The sequence below is a fragment of the Bubalus bubalis genome, chromosome 5, assembly GCF_019923935.1.
Source record: "Bubalus bubalis isolate 160015118507 breed Murrah chromosome 5, NDDB_SH_1, whole genome shotgun sequence".
Taxonomy (NCBI): Eukaryota; Metazoa; Chordata; class Mammalia; order Artiodactyla; family Bovidae; genus Bubalus; species Bubalus bubalis.
The window spans coordinates 29,200,396-29,220,298 of record NC_059161.1 but is presented as its reverse complement, the minus strand read 5'-3'; the positions used below and the strand labels follow the sequence as shown (position 1 = coordinate 29,220,298).

The window sequence follows — 19,903 nt, the reverse complement described above, 5'->3', positions numbered from 1 at the left end:
TATTACTCAGCCATTAAAAAGAATACATTTAAATCAGTTCTAATGAGGTGGATGAAACTGGAGCCTATTATACAGAGTGAAGTAAGCCAGAAAGAAAAACACCAATACAGTATACTAATGCATATATATGGAATTTAGAAAGATGGTAACAATAACCCTGTGTACGAGACAGCAAAAGAGACACTGCTGTATAGAACAGTCTTATGGACTCTGTGGGAGAGGGAGAGGGTGGGAAGATTTGGGAGAATGGCATTGAAACATGTAAAATATCATGTATGAAACAAGTTGCCAGTCCAGGTTCGATGCACGATACTGGATGCTTGGGGCTGGTGCACTGGGACGACCCAGAGGGATGGTATGGGGAGGGAGGTGGGAGGGGGGTTCAGGATGGGGAACACGTGTATACCCGTGGCGGATTCATTTTGATATTTGGCAAAACTAATACAATTATGTAAAATTTTAAAATTTAAAAAATAAATTAAAAAAAAAAAAATAATCCACCTGCAATGCAGGAGACCTGGGTTCAATCCCTGGGTTGGGAAGATCTCCTGGAGAAGGGAATGGCTACCCACTCCAGTATTCTGGCCTGGAGAATTCCATGGACTGTATAGTCCAGAGGGTGGCAAAGAGTCGGACTTGACTGAGTGACTTTCACTTTGAGGATGTTAAAGCTGAGCGCCAAAGAATTAATGCTTTTGAACTGTGGTGTTGGAGAAGACTCTTGAGAGTCCCTTGGACTGCAAGGAGATCAAACCAGTCCATCCTAAAGGAAATCCATCCTAAATATGCATTGGAAGGACTAATGCTTAAGCTGAAGCTCCAATACTTTGGCCACCTGATGCAAAGACTTGACTCATTGGAAAAGACTCTGATGCTGGGAAAGACTGAAGGCAGGAAGAGAAGGGGATGACAGAGGATGAGATGGTTGGATGGCATCTCTGACTCGATGGACATGAGTTTGAGCAAGCTCCAGGAGTTGGCGATGGACAGGGAAGCCTGGTGTGCTGCAGTCCATGGGGTTGCAGAGAGTCGGACACGGCAGAGTGACTGAACTGAACTGGAGTGTTGGAACAATGACAGCAGTTGGGAACTGGCCTAGTTGGGCACAGATCTCTTGGGTAATTTGACAGAATATGTTTCCAGAAGCAGTTAAATGCTCTTCCGTGCTGGCAAGGGAGTGTCCCTGTGTCCCTGGGTACCCTGAGTGTTCTGCCTCTGAACTCAGCACAGGGTTGACCCCAATGGAGGGCCCAAGGCCCCTCTTTAGAGTGGAGAGGAAGACGCAAGAGGCCCTCCCAAGAGGTCCCTGGGCAAACACCAGAGACCTGGAAGCCAAGCAGGGGCCTGAAAGGACACAGGGCATGCAGGACTCTCCACCATCCATGTGCCGCTGCACTGGAGGCAGAAGCTGGGGGAGACCCTGCTGTTTTCCGAGCGCTCACATTCAGGGTTGTGTGTGGCACCGGTGGGAGGAGGAAGGAGTTTTTCAAAGCCTGGGAGCCTTCGCTGGCTCTGGGTTCATCTTTCACTTCCCGTTTCCCCTGCTGTACCTGCAACATGACCTCAGCAGTACTTCCCCCACCCAGACAGCCAGATTGTTGCTGAGGAAAATGGCCATCAAGTCACCATCTAAACCACGACTTAAGTTGGGAAGACACTCCTGCCTCTTCCCAAGGTCTGTGTGATACAGTCAGAGACTTTATTATCATTTAAAAAATAATTTCAGTTATTTATTTATGGCTGTGCTGGGTCTTCATTGCTGCGTGTAGGCTTTCTCTAGTTGTGGCCAGCAGGGGCAATTCCGCACTTGTGGTACACGGGCTTCTCACTGTTGCAGCGTCTCCTGCTCCAGGGTGCTGGGGCTTCAGCAGGTGCAGCACTTGGGCTCAGTAGTTGTGGCTCACAGGCTTAGTTGCCCTGCAGCATGTGGAATCTTCCCAGACCAGGGATCAAACTCATGTCCCCCACACTGGCAGGTGGATTTTTAACCACTGGACCACCAGGCAAGTCCAACAGTCAGAGACTTTAGGGGCTTAAAGTGTAACTATAGGGTTAGGAAGTGTGTTGAGAACTCCATGGATTACAAACCCATAATGGTTATTAAAGGACATCCAGGGGACTGAATGCATTAAGTGTAACAATTCCTCTGCTCTGCTCACTCCCTTTCAGGTCAGCATGTCTAGACACTTCATACCTCAGCAGTCTGCAACCCCCCCAAAACAAAGAACTTAGAGTGATTTATTAGAGTATAAGTATAAATATATAATCAATATTTATATTAAAAGATACACACACACACCAAAGGGTAGAAGTGTGAACAGAGGTTGACTACTTTCAAAAATTACATGCAGATTCCAAGTCTACATTAGTTCTTCCCTTGTTCTTATATATTACTGGATTTTTTAGAATCTTCTACTTCCAGCTCTCAAGTACAGACACCCAAGGAGGAGGGTAGTCTTTAGTCTTTCTTCCTTCTACATTTCTATAATGTTTGTGAATACTTAGAAGCAAAAGGAAAAAAAGATAAACTACAAATACCTAAGATGGGAGAATGTCTGTGGTGCAGGGCCAGCTGCTTTGCTGAAAAGGCAGAGAAGCTCTCAGGACCCTGGGTGGTTGTAACAATGACCTGTGGTATGACCTGTAACGGTGACCTGCTGGTAACAGTGACCTGCTGGTAACAATGACCTGCTGGTAACAATGACCCTGGGTGGTTGTAACAATGACCTGCTGGTAACAATGACCTGCTGGTAACAGTGACCTGCTGGTAACAGTGACCCTGGGTGGTTGTAACAATGACCTGACCTCTCAGCTCCAGCCAAATGGACGCTCCCAGAAACCGCCCTTATTCTCCTGCTTCAAACTGAAGTTCTAGGACATTCACACCACAAACAAGCCACGGTGAGGAGGACAGGGCTGGAAAGGGATGGTCACCTTAGGTCAGACCCCAGGGAAGAGAGCTCTAGGCCCTAGGTCGCCCACTCCAACCTTGCACTGTGGGGTCCCAGCTCCATCAGCATTGAGGTCGCCCAGAAGAGCTTTTTATCTATGGAGGAAAAGCCCTGTTTGCTCCCCTAGGACATAAGGGCACCCCCAGCCTCAGGGGCACCACACTCTCCTTGCCATGGTGGCAAATCGTGATGCCAGAGATTAGCAGTGAAGACCTGAACGGTGAGAATGACTCACCCAAGAGCCCCCGGGCACCTACAAATGCCAACTTTCTCTTCCCACAATGCTCACACCCTGAATATCAGATTCTTTCTTTCTACATTGAAACGTCTTGCCCATTCTACCCTAACTCAATCTTAGTTTTTAGGCCTGACATTTCCGTCAGGCAGCAGCAGGCTTCCAGTTTTGCTGGGAATTTCTTTCCACAATGGGCTCTAGCTAGATGAGTTTGAGGGGGACCCACAGGAATGGCCACTGCTCCATCCGACACTCGGGAGTGTCCACTGTGACTACAGAGATGGCTGGGGGCTGCCCTGACTAACGGGGGCTGCTGCTGCCAGATGGAGACCTGTTTCTGTGTGGCCTCCAGTCATCACACAGGGCCATTCAATTTGGACAAGCCCAATGCTAGAGCCAAGGCACGGAGAAAGAGAGGGCCTGGGGTGGCCTGTGACGGGGCGGCAAGGACCACAATGTTACCAGGCTTCAAATAGAGCCCTAACGTCTTATAAAAGGAGAGCCATGGTGAAGTGAACAGGCAGGGCTCAGAAAGAGCAGTGACCACTTCTCACTGGCGTCTCATGCTGGGCCTGGGTGGGGTCACTCAGGGGGTCAGGGGTACACGTAAGTGGTTCCTGCTTGCGGGCCCTCGGGCCCCTCCGACCCTCTTCAGGGAGTCTCTGTGCTGTGGGAGAGGACAGGAGCAGAGAGACAGCTACCAGTGACCTCAGGACTCGGGCAGGGGATGGGGAGCCCTTAGCATTTCTGTTTATAAAATGTGTGTGTGGATATTTATTATTTTATTAAGCTCTTTGCCAGGGTGACTCAGGTCATTAGGGGTTTTCAGAATGCTTAAGATTTTCAAACTCTTAAGGGTTTTTCCATGAAGCCAAGAGAACAAAACTATTGATTGAAACCGAATGGTCAGTGTAATCCCCATATAGATCTAACTACCAGGCCCACTCTGGGAATGACATGCTCGAGCTCATTTTTTATGTATAAGCAGATCTAACCTCTCTGGAGGAGTGGAAAACAGGAATGACACAAGCCTCACCACCAGAGCCAGCTGCATGGCCAGGCGAGGTTGAACAGCTGTAGCTCTAAGACCAGTATCTGCAGACCCCAACTGGGAGACCCCTGCTCTGCACAGGGTGTGTGTCTGGCCAGAAATAGAAGGCCATTCAGAGCCCACCCCAGAGGGGCAATCCACCCAGAGTGAGGGCGGTGGGGACTTGGCCCGTCCTCTGCAGGAGAAGGGTGTCCCAGCCCAGGAACATTCTCTCAAAGAGAGGTTACTTCATTAAAATTCATTTATTCACCCTGTTTAAGGCGATCCAAATTGAAGCTGAGGAGGTAGAGAACTGGGGCCACTTACTTTTTATTTTATACACTTCTGAGGTATTGGTGTGTTTTTTAAAAACACAACTACTCGTTTTCCTAAGCTAAGGTCTCACTCAACCATCCCAGGCAGTGTCCCTCTCGCAAGTCATGTTACCTCTTGAGGCAAGTCTTCCCTGACCTCCCCCCCACCCTCCCACTCCCTCCAGCAGATCCCTCCTCTCACCACCTTATCCTGCCTGGCCTTCAAGCCACATCACAACCAGAAGGTCTTTGCATTGGTTTGTGTGTATGCACACTATGTCGGGTCCAACTCTTTGCAACCCCACGGACTGTAGCCTGCCAGGCACCTCTGTCCATGAGATTTCCCCAGGCAAAAATACTGGAGTGGGTTGCCATTTCCTTCTCCAGGGCATCTTCCCGACCCAGGGATCAAAACTACATCGCTTGCATCTCCTGCATTGGCAGGCAGATTCTTTACCAGCTGAGCCACCGGGAAAGCCCTTGAATTGCTTTGTCTGCTAATGTATCACTCTCCCCTCCTACTGGAATATCCACTCCACAGATCTTGTCTGCTGTGCTCGCTTCTACCCTTTTAGGGCCGAGAGCACTCAGGACAGAAAGCGATCAGCAAAAGTTTTTGAAAGTCAGGATTACATGGACATCCGGTAGTATTTACGGGCATGACTGCATTGGTTCCACAAACCTGGCATGGTGCAAAAATCCAGTGACAATACAGATTTCATTAACTATATGGAACCAGCCGTCACACCAATTTCTCTGAACATGATCCCCAGCCTACCCTAGGGAGGATATTTCTGTGCACAGATAGTAGCTCTGTGCCAAATCCAGCCTGCAACCTGTATATGCAAAAAAGGCTTAGGGGAACACAGCCACACCCATACATGTATGCATTGTCTGTGGCTGCTTTTGAGTTGAACTGAAGAGTTTCGACAAAGACCACATGGGCTGAAAATATTCACCATCTGGCCTTTGAGGAAAAAGTCTGACAAACCGTGAGTGTGAAGAAACAGAAGTGTAGTGTAAGACTTAGAAAACTACCCCAGAGAAAAAAACGGCAGGGTTCACAGTGCTAGCGGTAGCTAATATCTTATTCAGGCCTTGTTATGTGCAAGATACTGTGCTCTAAGATATTTTGGTCTGAGTGTATTGTCTCCTGCAATTTAATTCTCATTAGAACTGTGAGTAGGTTCTGATTGCTGAGGCTAAATGAGGTCCAGTAATTTGCCAGGGTCAACAGAGTCAGTGACAAATCTAATTCAAACCCCAAGCGAGGTCTGCATGCTCTGAAACTTGCGCTTGGAGCCACCATGCTGGACAGCTTCCACGGAAAGCACTTTCCAGCCACAGTGAAGGGAACTCTCAGCACTCTTGAGACTGGTATGTCTCCTCATTGTCCTCAGAAGACCACCCGGACGTCCCTGCTGCCTTGGGATACTTTGTCGTTTTTGTTCAGTCGCTCAGTTGTGTCCAACTCTTTGCAACCCCATGAAGGGCAGCACGCCAGGCTTCCCTGTCTTTCATTATCTCCTGGAGTTTGCTTATTGAGTTGATGATGCCATCCAACCATCTCATCCTTGGGGACGTTAAATGCCCACTATTTTCTATCTTAAATGCCCACTTCTTCTCTGTCTCTGAATTCTACTGATTTGTCAAGACTCTGTACAAGCTCGCCTTCTCTGAAGCTTCTTGTCCTGGTGATTAATTCTTCACCTGGCTAAAATTCTTCCTCCAATCAATATATGAACTGTTGGAGGGTAAAGACTGCCTTCGACAGCACAGAACCTTTGCTTAGACTGCAAGCATATGCAACAGACATGCTCCTCAGAAACAAAACAAAACTCTCATGAAAACCACAGCCTCCCCTCCCCTGGAGAAGATGCTACTTAACAGACCACACGCCAGTTCAAAATGCTAACACTGCCTTTGACTTGGACGTCTCTCTTTAGCTGTTAACAAATTGGCAAACACAAGCTTTATCATCTGCACCTGAGACGTTTCATAAGGAACGTGCCTTTCATTGTTATCATTGTCATTTACCTGTGCCAACTATTAAATTCTCCAGTTCTCTCCAACCCCCACAAATCCTGCCTTCATATCAGCTACTGCATCTCTTGTGTTACAGGGCATGTTCAGCATCACAAAATCTAGATGTGAGAATAGTTGAACTCAACAAGGCTCTTGAGAGTCCCTTGGACAGCAAGGAGATCAAACCAGTCAATCCTAAAGGAAATCAACCCTGAATATTCATTGGAAGGACTGATGCTGAAGCTCCAATAACTTGGCCACCTCATACGAAGAGCTGACTCACTGGAAAAGACTCTGATACTGGGAAAGATTGGGGGCAGGAGGAGAAGGGGGCAACAGAGGATGAGATGGTTAGATGGCATCACCAACTCAATGGCCATGAGTTTGAGAAAACTCTGGAAGATAGTGAAGGATAGGGAAGCTTGGTGTACTGCAGTCCATGGCATTTCAAAGAGTTGGAAACGACTGAGTGACTGAACAACAATGCTGCTTAGGGAGAGTGGTTGCGCTTGGGGGCATTATTTCTGGGGTGATGGCTATGGTTGTTTCTTGCCGTAGGTGCTGGATACATGGATGTGCTCACTTTGTGAGAACCCATTCAACTGTATGTTTAGAAGTATAGGTATATTCTATTTCAATAAAGAGTTCTCAAATATCCTGTGTAAACATAGCTTACACATGTGGATTTTTTTTTTTTTTTGCAGAAACCCACACCTCATTTTATTCATGAAACATCCTTAAAAAGGACGGGTCAGACCATCTTACCAGAGGTAGCATGGAAGAAAAGGCAAAGCAACTCTCATGGTGACATATAAAAATGTAGGTGAGACTGATGTTCAAGGTCAAATCTGACCCCAAGACTGTGAGCCCTCAACGCCTACCATTGTAGCTGAACTGATTCCTATTAGAAGCAGATACTCTGACTCAGAAAACCAAATGCGCTTCATGTGTGAGAATCAAAATAGTTTTCTGAAACACGACATACAAAGGAAATGGGTAACAAGTCTAAATGATATATAGCAATATTTAGGTGCTAAGGCCTTCAGCCATCTTCAGACCTTGTAAAAGTGAAGAACTGCCTGACCACAAACAAACAGAAGAAGCGACCACTTATGCTACACACTGAATGTATTTGCTTTTTAGTAGTGTCTGACTCTCTGTGACGCTAGGGATTGCAGCACACCAGGCTTCCCCATCCTTCACTATCTCCCGGAGTTTGCTCAAACTCATGTCCATTGAGTCAGTGATGCTGTTCAATTATCTTATCCTCTGTTGCGCCCCCTTCTCCTCCTGCCCAAATTATGCCCCTCCCCAAATTCAGATGTTGAAATTCTAACCACCAATGTGATGGTGTTAGGAGGTGGGGCCTTTGGGAGGTGATTAGGTCCTGAAGGTGGAGCCCTCAAGAATGGGATTAGAGCTCTTATAAGAGACCAAGGAGAGCTCCCTCCCCCCAAATCATGTGAGGGCACAGGGAGAAGTCAGCAGTCTTCAGCCATAAAGACAGCCCTCACCATTTTTTTGTTGTTGATAAATCACTCAGTTGTGTAAGACTCTTTGCCACCCCTATGGACTGTAAGGCTCCTCCTGCCAGGCTCCTCTGTCCATGGGATTCTCCAGGCAAGAATACCGGAGTGGGTAGCCGTTCCCTTCTCTAGGGGATCTTCCCGACCCCAGGGATCGAACCCAGGTCTCCTGCACTGCAGGCAGATTTTTTACCGTCTGAGCCACCAGGGAAATCCAGAACCTCACCATGCTGGGACTCAGTATTTTCAGGCTTCCAGCCTCCAGAATCATGACAAATAAATTTATGTTGTTTTATAAGCCACCCAGTTTTTGGTGGTTTGCTTTAGCAGCCCAAACAGACTAAGACAACTTTTGAAGACTGGGTTAAGCACCATGCTAAACACTCTACACACAGATTCTCAACAAATCTTCCCAAGAGCCCTGATTCTATCCCTGCTTTATAGATGAGAAACCAAGGCACAGAGACGGTAAGGAACCTACCTAAGGTTACACGGTTATTCATTGGCAGGGCGGGATTGAACCCAGGCTGCCAGACTCCAGAATCCATGTTCTTAAACATGACACTCGCCATGCCTCCTGTTGTGATGTACCTGGGGACAAGTTTCCAGTTTCTAGTGTGTGACATACCTTCTTGTCGTGCTTGTCCAAGCACATACAACGATAAGAATCTTGGCCAACACACCCAACTCTTTTGCAAGTGGCAGGCTGATTTACAGAGTAGATCCCTGCTCTCAAAAGATTCATCTGATGCACATGTCCAACCTCCTTCTACCCGGACTTTCCCCATTTATTCGTAAATTAGAGATTAAAAATCAAAATGTGTGGCCTACCTGAAGCCACAATCAGCCCAGATTAGATTAGAAAGGTCAATTGTCTTCTTTTGTCTTCATTGCCAAAGATGGATTGCTTTTAGACCAAGTATTTGCTCATCCTACACTCCTTGAGTAAGCAAAAAACAATGCCCTACTGCATAAGCAAAGTTAGGAAAACTACAACTTTTGTCAGATGTCTACAATGCTGCTTTTAGTTTTACTTTTAGAGGAACATTATAGTAAGAGCACACTTTGAATCTCCTTTTCTTTTTAAACCACATCGATCTTTATGAACGGTAAAATTGCTGGTCTATGTTGCTTTTGAGGAATTTAAGTGGGGATAGAGGGGAACATGATTATTTAAACATAATGGTTCATTTAATGAATTCTCTTCATTTTGGAAGTAATCAATCTGATGAGCCTTCTCTTACCCCTCACATCATCCCCCCACAACCTACCCCAGTTTCTGAGACTATGGGGTGAACTAGGAAGTCAAATTAGGAAAACACTCCAACAATATTCCTCAAATGATGGTCAATTCTGGTTTGGTTTTAAGTGAATATGAATCCTACCTTTTGGCATGGGGACCCTTTCTCAGATGAGCTGACTTCTTCATACAGATAGGTATTAATATATGCCTTTAATAGGTCATATTTTTTTCTCCACTTGTAATTGGGACATTGATCTCTCCTGCAGGGAGCACCATACACCGGTGTCACCAAGTTCTATAGGTCTCTGTCCAAAAGGCAAAGTACTTTAGTTCTCAATCAAAGCTCCGAAGTGAGCCTCTTCTAAAACTGCCATCCTTGGGCAAGATTATTCAAGAAACTTTCCAGGACCAGAGGCAATGTCACCCCGAACTGGGAAGGCTGGAAGCTGCTTGTCACGGGCCATCACCCTGACTGCCGACTCCCCGAGATGCAGGCACAGGGCGGATGGAGGATGCAGCGATGCCGCCCAGAGATGCGCGGCAGGTGGGGCCCTCCCAGAGCTTTTTTGCCACTGCGCTCAGAGGAGGGGGTCCTGGCGAGTGGCAGCCCCTGTAAGTGACGCAGGGCCCCTGGGCCTGGCTATGTGGAAGCTCCCAGGACGCTGACCTCAACTTTGTTCTGTAAAAATAGCTCAGAGGCAGCGGCGCTCACGTGAGCCGTCCCGGCTTCTTCTCCATCGTCCCGGGGCTCCCGGCGGCTTCTCGTCCCCGGGGTCGCGGAGGGGAAGGGCGGTGTCCTGAGCCCCGGTGACAGGAGGGACCCCGGGCGAGGGACCCGAGGAAAGAAGCGGGCGCTGGGTGGGGTCGAGGGCCCGAGCCGGGCGGGCCGGGTTGGCCTTGGGGCCCGGGCCGGGGCGGGCAGGCCGCACTCACCTTCTTCACCGACAGCGAGATGTTCTCCAGAATCCGGTCCTTCACCTCCCGCGGCTCCATGGCGCCGCTGCCGCCGCCGCCCCGCCGCCGCCGCTTCCCGCGCCGGGGCCCCGGGGCCGCCGCCAACCGCTGCCGCCGGCCGTGCGGGGGCTCCGTCGTGCCGGCCGCGGGGCCCGGCGCCCGCCGCCCGGCCCTCGCCTCGCCCGGCCCCTCGCTCCGCCGCGGCCCGGCGGCTCCGGAGCGCGGCCGGCGGGGAAGGAGGCTATGCGCGGCGGCGGCGGCGGCGGCAGGAACTGATGTCAGGCGGGGCGGCGCCTAGGCCGACGGTCGGGCTGGGACGCCGGCGCCGCGTCGCGCCGGGGAAACCGGGGACTGGGAGACCCCCTTGGCCTCCAGACCCAGGCACCCCGGCCCCTCCTCAGAGACCCTGGAGGCCTTTCCCGCCCGGGGGAGGACCCTCCGGTAGGACCCCCGGGACCTGGAGACCCCTCCCCCACCCGCCAGAGGCCACCGGTAGCCTCCCCTTCCTTAGCCCCAGTTGAGTTCAGTTCAGTTCAGTCGCTCAGTCGTGTCCGACTCTTTGCGACCCCATGAATCGCAGCACGCCAGGCCTCCCTGTCCATCACAAACTCCCGGAGTTCACCCAAACTTATGTCCATCGAGTCGGTGATGCCACCCAGCCATCTCATCCTCTGTCGTCCCCTTCTCCTCCTGCCCCCAATCCCTCCCAGCATCAGTCTTTTCTAATGAGTCAGCTCTTCTCATGAGGTGGCTAAAGTATTGGAGTTTCAGCTTTAGCATCATTCCTTCCAAAGAACACCCAGGACTGATCTCCTTTAGAATGGACTGGTTGGATCTCCTTGCAGTCCAAGGGACTCGCAAGAGTCTCCTCCAACACCACAGTGCCAAAGCATCAATTCTTCAGCGCTCGGCTTTCTTCACAGTCCAACTCTCACATCCATACAAGACCACTGGAAAAACCATAGCCTCGACTAGATGGACCTTTGTTGGCAAAGTAATGTCTCTGCTTTTTAATATGCTATCTAGGTTGGTCATAACTTTCCTTCCAAGCAGTAGGTGTCTTTTAATTTCATGGCTGCAATCACCATCTGCAGTGATTTTGGAGCCCAGAAAAATAAAGTCTGACACTGTTTCCACTGTTTCCCCATCTATTTCCCATGAAGTGGTGGGACCGGATGCCATGATCTTAGTTTTCTTTTCTTTTTTTTTTTCCTTAGTTTTCTGAATGTTGAGCTTTAAGTCAACTTTTTCACTCTCCTCTTTCACTTTCATCAAGAGGCTTTTTAGTTCCTCTTCACTTTCTGCCATAAGGGTGGTGTCATCTGCATATCTGAGGTTATTGATATTTCTCCCGGCACTCTTGATTCTAGCTTGTGCTTCTTCCAGCCCAGCGTTTCTCATGATGTACTCTGCATATACGTTAAATAAGCAGGGTGACAATATACAGCCTTGACGTACTCCTTTTCCTATTTGGAACCAGTCTGTTGTTCCATGTCCAGTTCTAACTATTTCTTCCTGATCTGCATACAGGTTTCTCAAGAGGCAGGTCAGGTGGTCTGGTATTCCCATCTCTTTCAGAAATTTCCACAGTTTATTGTGATCCACACAGTCGAGACCCCTCAAAGCTCAGACCCCGGCTCTCAGCCCAGAAACCCAGGCCCCTTGGCTTTGGTCAGTGTGGAGACCCCCTCCCGGACCTGCCCACAGACCCCTGCCAACTGGCCCTCACCAGCCCAGGGTTCCCCACCCTCACAGCCCAGTCTCCAACTTTTAGGCCACTCTGGGTCCTCAGTGCTCCTCCCCACCCCCAAAACACTCTCTCGTTTCAACTTCATCTTCAGTCCCAAAACCCTTGCCTGTTCTCACCCTTATCCCACTTCTTCAGCTGGTCCACATGTCCTGAGGACCTAACACACCCGCCTCCCCAAATTCGTATTTTGAAGCAAGCCACTTACACTTTAGAGTTCTCAGAGCCCTACCTGGCTCACTCATTCATTTGGTCGGCAAATAAGTATATTCCTGATACATTCATTTGTTCCTTTCTATTCTTTTTTTTTTTGGTCAATATATAGTCATTGTATTTTTTTTTCACTTTTTAAAAGTTGAGAAATATGTCATATATTAGTTTCAGGTATATGATGTGATTTGATGTAAGTATATATTGTAAGATGATTGGCACCCTTTTTACTCTCAAGATACCCCAATTCTCAGCTACAGGTGTCTGATTTTCACTCTTCTCTCCTCAGGCTGCCCCTCCCTCAGCCTCTCAGTCACTCCAACACTGATCAGAAACACTGACTGTACAGCCTATCCTAGCTGGACCCCGCCCAATACACATAAAAATGATACCTCTCCATCCCTCAGTTTCCCAGGAGAGACCCAAGATCGTAATAGTTATTTTTTTGGTTTTTATGAGACTGGATAAGGGGGTAAAAAGTATGTGCCAAGGAAAAGGAGGGAGAAACAGATTGCTGTGTTTTATTACCACCACAGGATCAGGATCAAGGACAAGAGTTCTTAATTCCACCAATGATGATGATGAAAAGTGATGAGTACTGACTGCATGCCATGAGCTGAGCTAAGTGCTTTCCATACATTTGTCTCACAAATCCTTGAATAACATTTCTGGTACAGGTGAAGAAATTGAGGGATGAGGGTAATTTGCCTAAAATCATAAAGCAAATGGTAGAGCCCAGAAACCATTTGTACCCTTTTCTGAGCCAAAGATCTCTTTATATTTCTTCCAGTAGTCATGTATGGATGTGAGAGTTGGACCATAAAGAAGGCTGAGCACTGAAGAATTCATGATTTCGAACTGTGGTGCTGGAGAAGACTCTTAAGAGTCCCTTGGACAGCAAGGAGATGAAGTCAGTCAATCCTAAAGGAAATCAACCCTGAATATTCATTGGAAGGACTGATGCTGAAGCTGAAAGTCCAATCCTTTGGCCACCTGATGTGAAGAGCTGACTCATTGGAAAAGACTCTGATGCTAGGAAAGATTGAGGGCAGGAGGAGAAGAGGGCAACAGAGGATGCGATAGATAGTATCACCAACTCAATGCACATGTGTTTGAGCAAGCTTTGGGAAATAGTGAAGAACAGGAAAGCCTGGCATGCTTCAGTCCATGGGCTTGCAGAGTCAGACACAACTGAGCGACTGAACAACAATTCTAGGAGGTAACCCTACAGGGACTTGGTCTAACTCTTTAGAGAAAGAAGCAAAATCCCTAAACCCAGGGTATTTTCTGAGTTCAGGAAAATAGGAAATAACAGCCTCTGTGGAGCATAGAAGAGGGCAGAATGACAGGTGGGGATTGAGGCTGCAGTCACTGGACAGGTGAAGAAAAACCTGGAGGCAGAGGAAGCATTACTTTGAATTTGGAATGGTATGTGGCAAGTAGGAGGAAAGCTGGCTCGAATGACCTGTTGGTCTAATAGCTTTGCTGCACTGCCTTCCCACTCCACCCAGACTGGGTGCCTACAGGCCCCAACTTGTCTGATGCAACTCCAGCTTCTGAGAATCTATTCAGCCCACAGCAAGGAATGAGCTAGCTTTGAGATTCCTCCCTCCTTTTAATAATAACAAGCCACCATCCAGGCAGCATCTTCTTCTGGGTGCCACCTTCCTATGAAGTTTACTCATGGCTTGGGCACATGACAGCTTCAAAAGGTGTTATTATCACTTGTTATTAAAAGGCCTGATGAAGGCAGTGGCATTTCTGGCTTGTTTCTATCTTCATGCATTGGGGAATGGTCAGATTCAATTTTTGACAACATTCAGGAGTAACTTACAGCCTTACTACCTAGCAAATTCCTTAGGCTTGTATAGCTATGTGAATGGATGGGAGAAGTGAGGTAGATTTTAGTCTCTTAAGACTTCTTGCAGGGAAAGGGAGGGAGTCCAGTGTGTGTGTGTCCACATGCAGATATTTGGCCTAGGCCCAGGTGGCCCAGTGGTAAAGAATCCGCATGCCAAAGCAGGAGATGCAGGTTCATCCCTGGGTCGGGAAGATCCCCGGAAGGAGAAAATGGCATCCCATTCCCCTGGAGGAGGGCATGGCAACCCACCCCAGTATTCTTGCCTGGAGAATCCTATGGACAGAGGAGCCTGGTGGGCTACAGTCCATAGAGTTGCAGAGTTGGTAGTGACTGAAGCGATTTAGCATGCACCAGTATTCTTGCTGGGAAAATCCCACGGACAGAGGAACCTGGTGGTTTACGGTCCATGGGGTGGCAAAGAGTTGGACACAACTGAGCAGGCATGCTTGCACTAGAGCTCAAATATGGAATCCATTTTTGCCTGTGAAAAGACAGAGAACAAAGAGAGGGTGCCTGTCCATCCTCTTATTGGGAGTCATTCAAGTTCAAAACTGAAACTTATTCATTTATTACACAAGACTTTACTGATCATGTGGAAAGGGCATGAGACTCTGAGGCATCCAGAGTCAAAAGCCTCAACTGAGTCACTCTAGGGCCCTGGGAAAATCTTAGTTTCCAAACCAGTGACACAGGAAAAATGATCTTTTCTTTTTTTAAATAATATTGTCTGCACCTAAATATACTGCCGAACACTGTCGGATGAGGAAGAAGTTGGGAAGGCAGGCAAGATCATAGAAGTACCACAGACCTGGACTACCAGGTCTCCTCTGCTCTTCTTTCCAGGTGTGTACTGCCTAAGAGAGGAAACAGAAAAAAATTCCAGCAACTATAACCTTAAAAGACAATTGGACAAGACTGTTAAAAAAAAGTGGAAGATGGTTTAAGGGACCAATTCCTCCCTTCCCCCCAACTCAAGGCAAATATATTTATATTCCTAGAGGAGGGAGTAAATATTTCCTTGGCCATTAGGCTTGTGAAGTTGCTCTCTATCTAAGAAGGGAACAGAAGGGACTAATTGTAAAAAACAGCGATGGTCCAGGTTCCCATACCTTAACTCTGGTACCTGCATGTGCAGACAATCTGCAACTCTAGGCCTGGGTAAACTAATACAAGGCAACTTTAAATATAGGGGGTTTTATTTTAAAATGTTGAACACCTGGGAAGTCCCTGGCGGTCCAGTGGTTAGGACTTGGCACTTTCACTACCGTGGACCCAGGTTCAATCCCTGGGGCAGGGAACTAAGGTTGTGCGAGCTGAAAAAAAAAGTTAAACTTTCTGTCCCTTCCTCCTTATTGTCCCGCCAGCAAGATGGGTTGGTGAAAACTGGGATGTCATTCAACCTCCCTGCTTCAGAGCCTCCAACAGCTTCTCATCAGAGCATTTGGAATAACATCCATTCTCTTCTCAGGCCTCCAAAGCCAGAGCTGATCTGATTCAGCCTGTCTTTCTGACTCATCTCCAATCTGTCCGCTGGTGTGTGCCCGCCCCCGCCAACCTTCTGCTTCTTACACAAGCTTGTGTGTTCACATCTCAGGGCCTTTGCTGGGAAAGCTCTTCCCCAGTGTGGCAGAGGCCTCGGGCTGTTCATCCAGAACTGCTTGCTCCACAGTGAGAGCACTGTAGCCAGGCAGAGCTGGTGTATTTCCCAGCCTTCCTCGCGGAAGGCATGACAATATTATCAAGTTCTCTCCCAGGGCATGTGAACAGAAACAAAGTGATCCACTTCCTCCTCCATGTTCTTCTTCCACCAAGTAGGATGAAGCCAAGGGGATGTCAGACTTATGAGAGAAGAGCCTTGTTCCCTGAGCACTGCCTGGATGAGATCTATCAACCAGGAACACCTGTTTGGACTATATAGCACAGGCAAGATTAAAACTTGGTTTGTAATAAATTACTAGAATTTCTGGCCTCTTTGTTCCCTCAGCCTAGCCTGATGCAATACACCCAAGATTCTCACCTGGGGACTTCTCTGGTGGTTCAGTGCTTAGGATTCATGATCCCAGTACAGGGACTGGGTTTGAACCCCTGGTTGGGGAACTAGACCCCATAAGATGCAGCTGAGACCTGGTGCAGCCAAATATTTTAAAAGCCTCACAGGGCAGGAGCCTCCTTGTCAGCCAGGTCTCAGTTTAAATGTTAGCTTCTCAGAAGACTTTTCTCTCTGATGGCTTTACTCTACGTGAAGTAGCCTCTAGTCCCTTATAGCATGCCAACCTCCTAAATTTTCATTTTAGGATGTATTATTACCTGTGTTTTCTTGTCCGTGGTCAGGCTTCAAAGACTCTGTTAGAACATAGGCTCTGCAGAATGTGCACTTTTGCTCAGTTCATGCAATGCTGTGTTCACAGCGTCGACTCAGTGTCCGGCACATGACATTCAGTGTTTAGTGACTTAGTATCTTCTGATTAAATTTTAATTCAATAGGGATGCAGAAAATTTTTCAGCTGACCATAGAAGTAAAAGCACATAAAGAGAACTTGCACCAAATAAAAGGCTGCTTCTCTTTACATGTGATTTGGGCCTTTTCTATTCTAGGAAGATAATGGATGAGGAATTATGGCCCAAGTCGGTACAACCATTATGGAGAGGTGCTGTTTGCCACAGTCCCAAATTAGTCTTAGACGTGGGTGTAATAAAAATACTACCTCACAGGGAAGCCTGCAAACTTACTAACCGCATAATGTCATCTTTCCTTCTTTTTTTGGCCACACTGGGAGGCTTGTGGGATCTTAGTTGCCCAATGAGGGACTAACCTGGGCCCACGGCAGTGAAAATGCTCTTAACCACTGCCAGGGAATCTGTCACCCATCTTTTAAAATCCACATTAAACTCAAGGTCTTCAGGTGGTGCTAGTGGCAAAGAACCTGCCTGCCAATGCAGGAGATGTAAGAGATGAGGGTTCGATCCCTGGGTTGGGAAGATCCCCTGGGGAAGGGAATGACAACCCAGTCCAGTATTCTTGCCTGGAGAATCCCATGGACAGAGGAGCCTGGCAGGCTAGTCTATAGCGTTGCAAAGAGTCAGACATGACTGAAGTGACTTAGCACACACAAACCCAAGGTCAACAGTCACCCCAGGCTAGAACCCCTAAACCTGCACACTAACTTCAATGACCTGGCTGGGTTTCAGGTCATTTTTGTCACTCCACTCATGGGGCTTTGAGGCAGCCTAATGGTCGGATTTATTACTTCAACACATATCTGAGGGCCTGCTATGCATAAGGCAAAGTTCTAGGCATTGGGAGACAATAGTGAAAAGGAGACAAACCCCTATTCTCACGAAGCTTACATTTTAATGGGGAAGAAAGATAAGAGATACAAAGGCAAAATGAAGAATGTGCTAGGATGTGTCGGTGTTGAGAAAAATGAAGGAAAGTGACAAAGATAAATTAGCTAAAGAAGGCCTTACTGAGGTGGCATTTGAGTAAACCTAAAGGGAGTGAGAGAAAAAGCCATGGAGGTGTTCAGGGAAAGGACATTCCAGATCAAGGAAAAGTCAGAGGCACATAGGGGCCTTGGACGCATTCTAAGGACTTAGGCTTTTACCCTGAGTGAGATTAGGGCCCACTGAGGGTTTAAGGAAAGGTATGAACTAACAGAATCATGCTGGCTGTTGTGCTAAGAACATTTTGTAGACAAGGGTAGAGGCAGGGAGACTTACTACAGTAACTGAGGTGAGAGGCGATGATGCTGTCTTGACCACGGTTAGAGAACTGATCAGATTTCAATTATACATATAATATGTATTTGGCTGCGCCGGGTCTTAGTTGCATGGGGGATCTAGTTCCTTGACCAGGGGTTGAACCCAGGCCTGCTGCATTGGGAGTACGGTGTTTTAGCCATTGACCCACTAGGAAGTCTTGAACTATATTTTGAAATGGAGCCAATAGGAACCAGGATGGGTTGAATGTAGGTTGTGAAAGAATGGAGTCTAGGTCTGAGAGAACACCTGGAAGGATGAAGCTGCCACTGATTTCTCAGGGGAAGCCCAAGAGGAGCAGGTTGGGGTGGGTGGTGGAATATTTCTGATTCGGGGAATTTCTATTTCAGATACCTGAAGTTGAACAGGGAAAATGTTTGTTTTTAGTAACTTTCTAGGAGGAACCAAGCCACTCTAGCTCTTTTTAGACAAAAACTCACAAATAAGGACTGGTAAAGCTATGGTCTTCCAGCAGTCTTGTATGGATGTGAGAGTTGGACTATAAAGAAAGCTGAGCACCGAAGAATTGATGCTTTTGACCTGTGGTGTTGAAGACTCTTTCGAGTCCCTTGGACTGCAAGCAGATCCAACCAGTTAATCCTAAAGGAAATCAGTCCTGAATATTCATTGGAAGGACTGATGCTGAAGCTGAAACTCCAATCCTTTGGCCACCTGATGCGAAGAACTGACTCACTGGAAAAGACCCTGATGCTGGGAAAGGTTGAAGGCGGGAGAAAGGGACGACAGAGGCTGAGGTGGTTGGATGGCATCACTGACTCGATGGACATGAGTTTGAATAAGCTCCAGTTGGTGATGGACAGCATGCCAGGTGTGCTGCAGTCCATGGGGTCGCAAGGAGTCAGACATGACTGTGCAACTGAACTGGATAGTTTGAACTGGGAAGCAGTATCTGCTGACAATTTAGCCCTATAAGATGGAAGTATGTTCTGCTTAATCTGCATTTTGCAATTTAGAACTATGTTCTTGAACTTTTCCCCCCATTCCTCTGTATTTCTATTTTTAAATGTATATCCTTTTATTCTATTTTCCTCCTGCAAGCTATAGATTCCTGCTGTAAATCCAATTCATTTCCGTGATGCTTGCAAATCTGCCCCCACCTTAAAATATAGACGCAGTTAATTTCCCTTTCTCTGTACCAAAGATCTAGAATTCTTTCCACCAATAACTAATGTATCACAATTTCCTCCACTCGTATCAAGTACTAGAAACCTCATTTCAAATGAGCTTATTATCAAAACATTGAGATCTGAACAATGGAAAAATAATTAGTACTTCTTCCTCCAACTAGAAGTAGCTTTGGCTCTCAGCATTCTGATAGTCAAGGAAAGATAACAGAACAAGGGGGGTTGTGTCTAGACTACTCCCTGTGTATATCAGCAGATCCATGTACATTAGCTACTGCTTAGTCTTTCAGTCATGTCAAACTCTTTGTGACCCTTTGGACTGTAGCCTACCGGGCTCCTCTGTCCACGGGATTTTCCGGGCAAGAATACTGGAGCGGGTTGCCATTTCCTGCTCCAGGGGATCTTCCTGACCCAGGGGGATTGACCCAAGTCTCCTAAGTCATCCCACATCTTTTACCCGCTGAGCCATCAGGGAAGCCTATGTACACTGGAAATCCTCTCAGTAAGGGTCCCACAGCACACACTCATGCAAAAAGCGGTAACTCCACATTAGTTAACACCCAAGGGTGTTTCTAACTTACTCATGAACCCCTATGACAACCCCAATAGTCCCCATTTTATAGATGAGGAAACTAAGGCATAGAAAGGTTAGGGAAGTTACCCAGTCACACAGCTAGTAAGTGGCAAAGTTAGAATTCACACCTGAACATCCTAGCTCGAGACTAGTCTGAGCCACAAAAGCCTGTCACCGACGTTGTCTCTATTGCCGTGCATCACTGCCGGAGCAGTCACCATTTCACATCAGCCGATGGCCACCCACCTGCATTTATCTGGAAGTGGCCCACTTCTGGTGTTTAGGATCATGGCCACAAGTCACAGTGCCTAGGCATAAATTATTTAAAT

The 19,903-nt window shown here is 47.6% G+C and overlaps 1 protein-coding gene and 1 non-coding gene across 7 annotated transcripts in view; one reads left to right on the top strand and one right to left on the bottom strand.

Annotated features, from left to right (window-relative positions):
• PLEKHM2 (pleckstrin homology and RUN domain containing M2) overlaps positions 1-10,407 on the bottom strand; it is a 40,820-nt gene extending 30,413 nt beyond the window's left edge. For 3 of the 6 annotated variants that reach the window (XM_044942859.2, XM_044942861.2, XM_044942860.2), the window contains exon 1: positions 10,258-10,406. In XM_044942859.2, coding sequence (XP_044798794.2) covers positions 10,258-10,317 — 60 coding nt within the window. In that variant the 5' untranslated portion in view covers positions 10,318-10,406. Of the gene's footprint in view, positions 1-9,466; positions 9,887-10,257 lie in introns of those variants that run through there. The other 3 variants (XM_045165687.1, XM_044942862.2, XR_006551122.2) reach the window with 3 other exon arrangements.
• Positions 10,408-15,320: 4,913 nt separating this feature from the next.
• On the top strand, positions 15,321-15,394 carry TRNAE-UUC. The gene has a single exon. It is a non-coding gene; the product is annotated as a tRNA-Glu (tRNA).
• Positions 15,395-19,903: the final 4,509 nt, after the last annotated feature.